This window comes from Argentina silus (assembly GCF_951799395.1).
Source record: "Argentina silus genome assembly, chromosome: 3".
Lineage (NCBI taxonomy): Eukaryota > Metazoa > Chordata > Actinopteri > Argentiniformes > Argentinidae > Argentina > Argentina silus.
In genome coordinates this window covers 22,311,389-22,325,007 of record NC_139657.1, presented here as the reverse complement: position 1 = coordinate 22,325,007, position 13,619 = coordinate 22,311,389, and the positions used below count along the sequence as shown (strand labels likewise).

The following is a 13,619-nucleotide window of genomic DNA, read 5'->3' as shown; positions in this document are numbered from 1 at the left end:
ATAAAGTAGCCAGCTGTAACAGATAAATTCCGCGGCTGGCAGCACTCATAGGGATATTTATTTTCGTCAGACAGATAAGAGATATTCTGTCAATTACTCTGGCAAGCGTGAAATGGCCTGCGCACATCCTGTTTAATTAATCATTTTGCCTGTGTCATGTCACCCAACGGTTTGAGTTGGCTTCGTCACACACTAGTTATTCGATAAAGTGACATAAACTAAGTTGTACGAATAGATGATTTTGAGGGGATTTCACAGATAAAAGTGTGATACAGTTGCAGTCATGGCTGTTGGAAAAATCCTGTTGCGTTTCATACTGAGTATGAAATGGTTAATTTATTAGACGATTGTGCAGTGGGATTTACAGTACTTTACAGTACTGTAATGTAATGTAATGTTAGCTTCACTGTATACTGTGATGCTGATGCTGCTGATAATGTAGCCTCCATGACAGCTAATAATATAGTGCCCTGCGTAATGGAACAGTGAAGCATTTTTTCTTCTTTTGGCTCTACATTTGGATTTGAAATCAAACAATTACTATGAGGATTCTCAGCTTTTATTTCATGGTATTTGTGTAGATATTGGTTTCATCATTTAGAAATGACAACAGTTTGTATACATAGTATCCCTATTTCAGGCCACCAAAAGTCATGGGACAATTGGCTTAACAGGGGTTTCTGGTTAGTCAGGTGTGTTTCGTTAAATCATATGTGCAGGCATTAGAGAGCTTTCAATGTACTGTATAGTTTTGATTCTTGGTTTTGCATTTGCATTGTTGGTGCCCCGAAATAGGAGGACTATGCATAAAAAGTGTACTTTTTGTGTAATTTCCGAATAGTGAAACCAACATGTACAAAAATACACTTAAATAAAAACTGACAATCTATACTTTAACCTCATAGTAATTGTTTGATTTGAAATCCAAACTCTTTTGGAGTATAGAGCCAAAAGAAGAAAAAATGCTTCACTGTCCCATTACTTACGCAGGGCACTGTATGTGAACCTTAATCTGACTTTTGATACAGTTGAGTAACCTTTCTATTCCGATTAAAGGTAAGATGTTTATCTGTGGAGGGAGCTACTGTGCATTTCACCCATATCTGTCCAAGAGGAATCAGCAGACACAGGAGGAAATTTACAGAGGTTGCATTATGCCAGTACGTCACTACTCTGAGAGGGATATATCACTCTGTGGTGTGTGTGTCTTGTGTTCCCTTAGCCCTCCCTTAACCCTGACGGAGGGTCAACGTCTGATGTGGTGCTCCTGAACCGCTGGAGTGTGAGGAACTACCAAGTGCAACGTGGAGACGTTGTGTCTGTATTGTAAGTAACTATGGACTTAGGTTTGTTTGCTCATGTAAGTAGTAGAGGTTCTTGGATGGTGCTCAGGAAGATCAGGAATTCTAGCTGCAGTACATGTGAGAACATGATAAAATGATAGGATTATAGGATCTAGCCCCAAGCCTTACCTCCTGTGCCGTCCATCCTCATGTGTTGACATGGATTCAATACATTTATGCTCAATATCGGCTCTTTTCCTGTTATAGTGAGCTGACCTTTTGAGTCATTGACAATACTCCTCAAAGATAGGCTGATATGATTTAGAGCCTCTCTCCAAGCCTCCAGCCATACACATGCGGTACAGAGTGTGAAGGGCAGCCGGCCCAATCAACCCTCATCCACGTCAGTAGGTCCTCTTACACCCCCCACGTCCTGATATTACTCCTCCGCTTCCCTGTTGTGCAGAGGGCCTTCTAGTTCGCTCTCCCTCTCCTGAGGAGAACTAGCTCCCTGCGTGAGAGTAGGGAACCACTGCCCACAGCTAGCTGATCAGTGACGCTCCTATGTTCCTTTTTTTAAACATTTTCTTTTATGTTGAAAGCCGAGAGCCTGTTGACACGGCTCCATTACAGAGTGTGGGGGGGGGGGGGGGGGACTGCAGGCGATTACTAAGGCACCAATTAAAGTGGCACATACCCACGTCCCTCGTTAGGCTGCGTGCTTTAAGACACACTCTTTTGTTCTGAAGCATCGTGGGAAGCCAAATGTGTCCGCTAATGAAAAAAATCTCCTCAGATCTCTCCTCGCAGACTTGAGTCCCCTAGCAAACTTTACTGCTTATGTTATGAACTCCACTAGCCAGTGAGCTGTTAATGCTACGCTCGTCTAGTCTAGAGGCCTACATGCAATAACTGCCTGAAATCTGCGACCCATTGACCCCACCAGATGTTGGGTATATTCTCTGGTGATGCTCTGCCGTCCTGTACTGCAGCCATCTTCATTTGTTGTTTGTTTTGATGTTTTGCCTCAAGTCTCCTCTTCAGCAAATGAAATGCATGTTCAATAGGATTTAAATCTGGAGATTGACTTGGCAAGTCAACGACTTTCTACTTTTTGGCCCTAAACGTTATATCGCTATATATAAGTTAGTAATATGCAATTTTGCGGACACCCATGTCTGAGATCATTTTATGAAGTGTCCATAAAGACATGATTTGTTCTAAATGAAGGTTTATCCAAGGACATCATTTCGATTTTCTCTGAACCTCCTTTCTCCTTTTCCAAATCGAAACAACAACTCACAAGCTACTCTTCACATAATTCATCAGATGGCAATGTTTGTAAACCCATTCTCGCCATATTGGTTGCCAACCACCCTCTCAGGTCAACATCATCGCGTGACTCGGTGGCTCAGGTTTAATGTTGTTTAAATGTGGAAGAGGCCTGGAAGAGGCCTGGAATAGGCGTGCATACACACAACCATGCTAACATGGTCAGGGAATATGCACTGTATGATGCACTGTCAGTGTTCATTAGCTAAACCGGGTTGGAGAACCACAGAATGAGGTTTTCAAACCCATGCTTTCCCAGCTTTTCCTCCTTTGATACATCATTGGAAAATAGTTGCACAAATCGTCCTTTCCTTTCCTGAACAATCACTTTCGCGATTTCAGAAATTAACAATATTAAGAGGAGATTTCACTAATTCATGACAGATTCAACATGGTCAGCTCTCTTTGGTGCTATTTAAGTGAGCCTCATTGCTGTGAGTGTTCCTTCTTGCCTTGTGGATTGAGGGGGCTGCAGGATGGACAGTGGCAGGATGGTGCCTCAGTGAGATAAATCCCTCTTCCATAATTACCCCAAGATGGCAGCCTCTCCCTGCAGGGGACGTGTTGTGCTTTGGGTGTGAACAGGATGTTCAGCCATTATGAAGTACTATTCCTGGCAGAGCAGAGAGAGAGAGAGAGAGAGAGAGAGAGAGCTAGCACTGAATGCTAATCTAACCTAATCTGACAGTGGGTTTAGCCTGAGAGAGTTTGGATCTTATATCGCAGATGAATTAAACAGGAACCATGTTACTACAGTGAGTGGGTATTGATACGGCAGTGTTGTATGACTACGTAAGCACTCATCAAATACATACATTTGAGGTAATAAAGGTGACATTTCTATCTTGTTCACACAGAATATCCTTGACATTTAGATTATCCCTCTGGCATTATTAGAGCCGCTCTATTACCCATGCACATCATATCGTAAACGTGTTTTTAGTCTGCATATACTGGATCAACATCAAACAAATCAACACAGTTTAAAAAAAGGGATTCTGAAAGCAACAGCTATCTTTGTGCAGTGCAACATGTGAAATAGGTCTGTATTGCCAGCCTCGGTCGTATGGGATTTTGTAAACCCCAAATGCTGGGTTTCTTATTTGCCAAGAATCTCACCTTGTATTTAAATTTACTGCAGGAGCGACTGATTCCCACTTATAATTGGCACTCATTTTAAAAGCAAATTGTCCAAGGGAGTATTCTAGTCCATAGAGTAATATCTTATTTACAGAATACTCCTCATTTTCAGGCAATAGTGGATAAGAAAATGGTTCTGTCACCACGTTTATGAGTGCATATATAGAGTGCTATCCTGTGCATTGGGCATTTGTCATGCTTTCAGTGCAGACTATTATAAACCTGATTGATTTTATGTTCTGCTATGAACATAACAATTTGCCTCTGAGCAGCCTGAAAACTGATTTCTGCAAAACATCATTTTCTTGCGGAAGGGGAGAAATGCTCTCCCTAGGTTATAAATAGGTGTCATAAGAGATGAAATGATCCCCCATTCCTGGCACTGTTGTTTTGTTTACGACAAGGTTTAACGATTACCATCCTGGAACAAGAGAAAAAAAGAGCCTGAGCAAAGTTTGACGTGCATTTTTTTGCTTCTCTAAATTATGAATATTCATGGGAAACACAGCAGCCATGTAAACCTTCAAAAGCTTCAAGTCTGCATTCTCAGTAGTGTCTTCCTGTCGCTTTGCTTTTAAGTGTGAATGCCAGGAAGAGAAAAACAGGATCTGGTTTTGGACTGCATTGAGTTTGTGCATACAGTAATTAGCATCAACAGAATCCAGTTCAGTAACAGCTAGCAGAACTCCGGTACATCCTGGCTTTGTTGAGCTGTGTTTTAGCCATCCATGACCAAAGTCCCATTGTTCTCGGATTGGGGTTAAAAAAAAAAAAGGGGAGGACTGCAGAGAAAAGCAAAAGCCTCTGAGATGCTTAGAAGAGCTGACAATCTGCACTCTGCAGGCATGTTTCTCGGGCAACAGTGCAGCATAAGGAGGTGGAGGGAGTTCTCCTGAAGCCTGCAAACGCAGGGGAGCAGTAGAGCCGGGTGGCCACCCTTCCCTGTGCCATGTCCCCGTGGAAGAGCATGAACAGAACAGACCCCACACTCAAAGGAGGGAGGGAGGGAGGGAGGGAGCGGAGGGCAGGGCAGTAAGGGAGGTTAGCAGGGTTTGTTTTGCCAGTCCGTCTTTCAGTCCGTCTCTCCCAGATCAGGATGTTTTGACATGTGAGTGTCATTATCTCTCATTTGTGTGAGTGCAGCAGGAGCATGATGGCTGGGTAATGGCCTCTGTTAAAAGCAGGCTGTGCCCTTTGAGCTATGAATACCCAATTCGACTACTACGTACGTACGCACATACACACACACACACACACACACACACACACACACATACTCAAGCATGCGCCCGCACGTACACATTGTTCAGAGCACTCACACCTGCATATTTTCAGCTGTATGCTAGATAAACACCCTCTCTTAAACTGTTTAAGTTTGAATGCTCAGAGGCAGCCAGTTCATTCAACAAGTTAATAAGAATGGACTGAATTAGTAAATTAATTTAATGCCCTGTGAAATCTCATCACTCTAGAAATATGTATTTATTTATAAATTCCTGTTCATCAGGGCAGTAAATGAAGTATTCATATCTTCTCTGCGTTTGGATTTATGGTAATGCTTTATGCTAAATAGATAGTAAATATCTTCCATGTAAGCACACTGAAAGAGTGAAAGGAAGAGTTATCTTTGCTATCAATATTTGATCAGTTAAGGGTTTGATTCAGTCTGGAGTGGGATTGCTTTCTCTTAGTGGCTTAGTGGCTCACTTTTTTTTTCTTTTCTAAAAAAATCTATTTCAGAATTGTAAAAACATTTTATTTATAATTCTTATTATGTCTATGTAATCCCCTTTTTACAGACAATTTCCTGATGCATTAGGTTATTTGTATTGTCCACCCCTTTCTGGTAGTGTTGTTCACCTAACTCCGCTGGAACCATAGTATTCATTATTCTACTATTAATGTTGGAAATGTCTAGATTTCCTCAAGGCTGACCAGCCAGGGCATTGAAGTACTGTAGCATGTCAACTGCAGAGTCTATTCATGGTATAAAATGGCTGACAAGAGCAGGACTATGACCGTCCTAATTCATGGGATTTTACTCTCTTGAGCCTGCTTCTTTTTACCAGAGAGCAAATTGTGATAATGTTAAGTCCATACAAACTTGATTAATTGTTTAATGGGTGCCCCGCTTCACACTTAAAAAAAAAAAAAAAAAAAAGAAGATGATCAATTATTATTCATATTTTATAATGCATCATTTTCTGATCGGGCCAGCCCAAAGCATGGGCAAAGTAGGCGATCACATATGGTGCCCAAATGTAATTGATTATTGATTATTGATTATGTAATTGATTATTTTCTAGTTATTATTTTCGCCAGGTATGAGCCCCAAATTTGGGGCGCTTGCTGTTCAACACAAGATAGATACACTGACTGGCAGAGGTCTGACTCTTAGAGGTCTTAAAGGGGCAGTGTTGTATTTTAGGAAAGGCAGAAGTGCAAGTTATTTCATCATTAGGCTACAATTGAATATGCTTCATAGGTTTCAGGTCAAACATGGCTGATGCTTAAATAGCATCAATTTCATTAAAGCCACATTCTGCCATTTTCCCAGTATTTCAAATATTGTATACTGTATAGGCCTACCCCTGGATTTTGATAAATATGACCTATAAATAGCATAATGAGGTAATAATAATAACACCCCCCCCTGTGATCAAAAGACATCTGACATTATCACACTTATTATTGCACTGACATTATTGCACTTGTCACTTTTATTACTTATTATTTAATTGATGTTGCTGCTGCTTTATTGAGTGTGGAGCACGATCAAAAATCATTTCACTTGTCTATTACAACTGTATGCGATAAGTGACAAATAAAATTTGATTTCATTTGATTTAATTACATCTGTCTCGCCTAGGTACCCCAAATTCATTAATGTTCATTATGTATTTAATAATCAGACTAAGCTGGATATTTCTACACGATACATTTTGATACAGTTTTTTTTTTTTTTGAAAAAGTGGATTCTTCATAGGGCTCTGAAACACTAATTAAATAGGCCCACAGAGGTTAGCACTTTTTCATAATTATCCTCTTTTGTAACACAGTACAGCTGTTGGTGTCATACAATATGTGCACCCTTGTTTAAGTGGGAAAACCTCTCAGCATCAAGATTTTGAGGAGTGCATATTTCACTTCAGCCTTTCATGTTCAGGATGTTGTCTCTCACTGCCATTGTGACTCAGCTTCCTGTTCAATTCTACTTATCAGATGTGATGAATGCCTCTGCCTTTGGTCAATTTTTACGTTTAGATAGGTCGCCTTGAACTGGGGTGCGCCTCAGAAAGTTGATTGGGGTAAAATTCCACAGTCAACAGAGAAAAATGGCTGAGAACCTTGACTTCTTTAGTGGTTGTATGTGTCAACATGAAGTATGAAGAGAGCCAAAGCAGGCCAGTGTAATAAGAACCTTTGGGAGCCGGAGCAGATTGAAGCCAGGGATGGGGGGGAATAAGGTATGTGTTTGGAGTTCACTTCATCAGAAAAGATGCTGCTGCAGTCCACCTATAGTGATACATGTGGTAGTCCTACTCTAAATCAGAATCTATGATAAAACATTGGCTTGTATCAACACAATGAAGTAGGCCTACATTCAGATGAGTATAGATAACAGGTTTTCATAGAATTTAATAGAGAGAACAAATTCCCACTCAGCTGTCGTGATGTCTCTTCATTTTAATTAATTTCAGCCAGCCCTCTCTGTTTTATGTTCCTATCTCTTGCTGCCTGCTGATTTTCCTGATGTACAGTACATATTGAGAAGCTCCCTTCATGAGGAGACGTGGATAAGAACCGGTCTCCAAACACAAATGATGTTGTTCATTACATGGGAGACCTGTCATCAGACCCAGCGGGTATTTTGCTTATGCATGGAGGAGATATAACTATCATTCATGCGCCGTGTAATTGCGCAAACATCAAAGCTGGTTTTCTGGCATTCACATCCATCAGGAGGCATACGATGAAATGGGAATTACCTCGACATGAAATATTTTCTAATTTCTTCATTTAACAGCAGCTCTCCTGCCCACACCGAGAGGGTAGTGGGCAGGTTACTCACTTGACATATTGAGGGCATGATAAAAGCTTTAAGTTGAAATTGGGGCTGGATGGAAGGAAATTAGTGTTTCAAATGCCAGGGGATTTATCATTTGGAGTGTTACAGTGACACAAGTCTGAGATAGTATTATCTCATGGCCTAAATGTGGGGTGGGGAACCTGACTTTTGACCAAAGGGTTTTTGTTCCCTTCCCTTTCATAGTTGAGGCAGAAACTGAGCATGAATTGCTTCAGTATGGGCTGATGTGTGACAATGGATGACATGTGTAAAACAAGTGGCTTGATTAAGAGTTGTAAACAGATACCCATACAGGCCTACAGCCCATTCTGTGTGTGCTGTCAGTGCTTTACTGTTCCTTCCAAATTGCTGATAGGGCCTATACTGTACAGTATATGGATGGTTGAAATCTGCTGCTGCAACAAAACAAATAGTGATTGCAGTTGTCCCACATGTTTTCCCACAGGGCCGTGCGTTAAATTCCCTGTCACTCGTTTTAGCATGCTTATGCTAATTGGGCGGACGCTTGCCGTAGTGGTGGTGTCAGGCCCGTGTGGTGATACGAGGGCTGCAGATTAAGACCCAGCGAAGCACTGTCAACACACTAAGCCCTTAATAAGGACCACAGCTCTGGAGGAATAACATGCAGTGTGTGTGTGTGTGTGTGGGAGAGGATGGAGGCAGGGGGCCAGGGGGAGAATTGAGAAGTGAGAGGGTAGGAAGGGGGAGTGGAGAGAGACCTCTTGCTGCTGTATGGGGTGTAGAGGAGCTAGTAACTGTTCATCTACGACTTTCTCACATAATGTTTATGCTAATAGAGGTCAAGGTGCGGCTAACACCATGCCCTGAGGTGAAAAGGTACAAGAACCAAGAGTTCACTGTTGGATTATAATTAATCCTGTATTTTGCTTGCCTTCCCATAATAGATAGTTACTGGTATCGTGCCAGATTTTGCTTAAACTGTGCCTCTTAAATTGTCAATGCTTCATGCTTTATAAAGTACTTTCCCTTAGTAGGCCTGCTCTCTGCCGGCTTGGCAGGCATGCATTCATTTAAAAATGGATTGTATCTTTGTGCGTTGGCAGCGATGGCACATAATTCCAGTGATTAAGGCTTTTGCTCCAGCATCACATGGGATGTGCACACGTGTCCCAGCAGCACTAGCTACAAGGGAGAAATGAGAAATAAAGGAGATGTAGTCAGTCAATCTTCAGTCTCTGCCAGGACATTTTTTTTCTCTGAAGGATGTTTTCTGCACTCAGTCACCATTAACAAACGCCTTAGTGTAAGGCTCTGTACGTATAAGCTATTGTTATAAGCCTTTACATGTGAACTAGTTTTTCAGAAAATAATTTATCAGAGGAGTGGAGGCCCTTCTGTGTTCAGCTTATTATGGGCCCATTGTTGCCAGTGCTAGTTTGACAGAGGACCCTGCTTTGGTGCTGCTGGGGTGTAGCAATCAGTGGCAGCAGGCTAGCTGCTCACCTTTAGTCCAGACCTGTGTATTTATAAATCGTCATTGAGACGGTTTGTCCTCAGGTGGATAAGTTCAGTTATACTTTTTGGGGGCAGACGCTCTCTCTCTGGCAGAGGTACAGGCAGAGAAACAGGGGCAAGCACAGGGCTGTTATTTTAGGTCTGGTAATTTGTGCTCTGCCTCATGGGGTCCAGTCCAGGGCAGGCAAGAACACAATACACCCCCCCCCCCACACACACCTCTGCCTTCCTATTCAGCAGCCCCTCCTCCGCCTTCTGTATTCATGACTTTGTGAGGACCTCTGTTGTGAGGACAAATAGAATGCCGCAGGTGAACAGCGTCTGTTTCGGCCACTGCAGGTGACAGCTCGGCAGCGGTGAAGGGCAATAAACATTCAGTCACTTCAGCTGGCCCTATCTGACACTGGAGGCGGGGATCCAGACGCCCCCTGGGCTGACTTAACCCATTTCTCATCTCACCTCCGCTCAGGGAAATTGAGGGGAGATGGAATCTGCAGCAGTCAACTGTCACTGAATGGGAAATGTTTGAATGCAGTTCCTCTGACAGGGTTCTCATTTTGTAGCTCGACCGCTTTGCTCAACTTTGAGACAGACAGAAACTCATGCCTTTTGATGGAGTAACTAACCAGTTATCACAATTTAGTTGGTGAATGGATGATGCGGTCCAGAAAGTTTTATTACTTTTTGAAAGTTGGGCCTGTTATTATACTTGACATTGTCTTAAATAATACTACTCCAATACAAACAGAAATACACTGGTCTCAATTGTTGCTCATGTTGTTTATGTGCTATTGAATGTCTAGTATTGATTCTAGGCTTTGCATTTGCCTTTGGAGTCTGCTATTGGTGTCAGTCAACATGAGGACCAAAGCGGTTTCAATGAAAGTCAAGGAAGGCTTTATTAGGCTGAAAAATCAGAAACATTGACAAAACCTTAGGCTTGCCAAAATCAATAGTTTGGAACATCATTAAAAAGAAAATTGCAAACAGACTTCTACAGTGGATGACCAAAGAATGTTCGCCATAATTAAGAACATATATATATATATATATATAGATAGATAGATAGATAGATAGATAGATAGATAGATAGATAGATAGATAGATAGATATATGTGTGGACAAGCAGGAATCAATAGTTGTTTGTGTGCAATTGAACGCTGTGTTGCAGAACTCCATTCAACATTAGATTGTTTTTTTTATTCTGCCAATAATAATAACAGTGCTGTTACAAATTCCCGCCCATCCTCTATCCTCACTGGTCAGTGTTATGTGCTCTCAGGGTGGGGTCCTTGGAGAGATTGACTCATGGAGTGTGCGCTGAACAGGCCACAACAGCATTGCCAGGGATCTCAGTTATCTCACATCTCAGCTGGACAGCAGAGGCAGGATAGGATGCTCCGCTTAAGCGATGAAATATGACCCATAGCCCTAGGCTGGGTGTCTGTGCCACACTCCCGCTCAAAAATCTGCTGCTCAGGACCCAGGACGAGCTCCCACAGCGGCCCTGCTTTAAAGATGATAAATGACACAGGCACACCAAGGGCACAACCATGATAACATGAGGACCCAAGTATCAGATGAGGGATTATCCTTCCTAATCTTTGAATAAATGTGATGTGCAACGACATGGGTTTCCAATGACTTATAAGCCACTGTTTTACTCTATGTATTCCACATTTGTCATTGTATAAATGGGACACAATTGCCAATACTCAATATTGCTATACCCTTAACTGTTTTACTTCATCATGACTCTAGTCAATAAATAGCTGAATGGATGTGACTTTTTACAAAACTGATCCACATTTGTGAGAAATATTCAATTATCCTCCATTGTAGAAATGTGTTACCTCCTCTGGATGTCTATGTAGTGCATGATCTCACTGTAAACAGGAATAATCCATGACATGTAGCACTCTCTCCCGGCCCATCTCTTGTAATCCTGCATTTTAGGGTTGACTCTGAACCACTCTATGCAAACTGCCACTTCCAGTTACTGTGTTTTGTACTATTTCTGTCAGTCTTGTCACACACCATGTATCCAGCCAACCTGCCTGTCTGTCTGTCTGCCTGTCACTGCACCACTGGAGTACCTCTCTTGGCTGCATTTATAGACGTTGCTAAGGTAACAAGTGGAAGCTCCACTATCAGTCATCTATGTCTGACTATGAATGCTATTTTTCATTTGTCAGACCTAAACTTGGTTTGGCTTTTAATGCAAATTTGGAAGGGAATGATAATTCTCGAAGTTACATTTACATAAGAAATTGATAGGACTGGCACTGCTGTTGACTTTCAGAACATCCAATACACGTGATATTGCAGCTACCATATTGTTTTTGTTCCTAAGCACACATATTATCTATAAGGAAGCAGCTATCCTATTAAATGTTCTTTCATGAAGTTAGGATTAGTAAAAGCTTCAGGTTCCTTTTTTTTTTTTTTTTTTTTTTTGCCGGGAACTGATAACACATTACCTATTCAAGCAGAATGCTAATAAATTAGGACGTTTCAACTGATTTACTATTTTTTTGGTAATGTTCTGATGGACTAGAGTCTGTGGTTATAAAAAAACTAGTGTTTTTTATTATTGTTCGCAATATAACTGTTTGGAATATCATTTTTGTTTTTATTTCGATTGATCAATGGTTTGAGCATTCCTGGAATTAGAATGAACTGATATCTTGTCATGCATCGATATCAGTGCATGTCTTAGTTCAGGATTTTGCACCAATATATTTTGTGATGGTTAGCATTTGTGGATTTTGATACAGTGTAGGCCTAAGTGTTGCTGAACAATGTATGCACTTGCACAAATAATCAAACAAAGGACCATATAAGGGGATTGTCACCTCTTTACTGTTGTCAATACATCCACTTCCCTGAGGTGTGACTGGTGTTAATACATTCTTTAATTGGGAGGCCAAAGATTTCTGGTTCATGAGCCATTGATTTGCATTTGCATAGTTATTTGTTAACTGGACATAAAGCCATTTGCTTCCGACTGATTAGGGTCCTTTGAGAGCTATACAGACTACAATATGCAAAAGACCACACCAGTGTTAGCCTACACTCTTGAGTATGGTTAAATAACTCATGCCATTAACTGACAGTCATCCATGTTATTGCATATTGACAACAAATGTCAAAATATGTAAATATTGCCCGATCTCCATTCAAAGTACAGTATGGTAATTACCCACTGCATGAAATGCTTATTTGGTGTTTGCCTAGTACAATGGAGTGTCTTTACATTGTCTGAGGTATGGTTTTGAAGTAATAGTCATGATGCTGTTTAGATGTGGCAGCATCACTGAGTCATTTAAGTCTAATTAAACTGCTGCGGTGGCTCTCATCCTCTGGCTGGCTGACAGGTAGCACTAGAAAGCATGACCTTGGTATCTGTGGTGTTACTATGACAGCCAAGAGCTTTTGGCTGCCCTGTGATGTTGCAGGAATCTGCTTTGTACTAAGCATTTTTGTATTTGCTCACAAACGGGTGTGTGTGTGTGTGTGTGTGTGTGTGTGTGTGTGTCTGTGGTGAGGGTGAATGAAAAACAGACAGTTTATGGTTCACAATTTGATGTGCCTATTCTCTGACAGGATTGAGTTATACAGTTACTTCTTACTCCAATGTGGATATCTTAGATGAAATGAACTATGTCATTGATGCATCCAGTGACATTTTGATCAAAACTGTCTGTCCACAAACAAGTGAGAAGATGGCACGCATTTCATATCAAAGATTTTCCCCAGTAACAGAGGTTTGATACTGGCTCCATGATATGATGTCCTATCACAACAGAGCAGGAATTCTGGAATCTGAATAATTTTCTAATTTAAAAACAATCACTTACCAATGAAAGTATGCTACTATTTAAACAAAAATAGAAACCCTTATCTCTCTGGGATAAATATCAAAATCAATAAAATAAAATCAATACACAGTATATATTTACTGTATATAGAGCATTTATTATTATATATATATATATAGCATTTACTGCCTTCTTATAGCCGTTTCTATTTTTAGGAGCCTCTGAAATACCAATGTCCTTTTGCAAACACTCGTACCTAATGTCATGGCCCTATACCTGATCTAGAGCTTGTATTCCCATTGTTTTGTAGGCAATGCAACTGCTGTCGGGACAGTTGAGAAGTAATTTAGGACTGGATCAAACTTTTGGTCTTAATGATCACATTTCATGTAGAAAATGTAGTCATTCTCTCTCCATTGCTCTGTTTTCTGTGTTGTTGTGTGATAATTATCTCAAATGAATTTTGCATGAGTGAGA

The 13,619-nt window shown here is 41.0% G+C and overlaps 1 protein-coding gene across 4 annotated transcripts in view; it reads left to right on the top strand.

Moving 5' to 3' along the window:
- immp2l (inner mitochondrial membrane peptidase subunit 2) overlaps nucleotides 1-13,619 on the top strand; it is a 77,497-nt gene that overhangs the window by 9,724 nt on the left and 54,154 nt on the right. For all 4 annotated transcript variants that reach the window (XM_083666858.1, XM_083666861.1, XM_083666860.1 and 1 more), the window contains exon 3: nucleotides 1,223-1,326. In XM_083666858.1, the coding sequence (XP_083522984.1) occupies nucleotides 1,223-1,326 (104 nt within the window). The remainder of the gene's footprint in view (nucleotides 1-1,222; nucleotides 1,327-13,619) is intronic.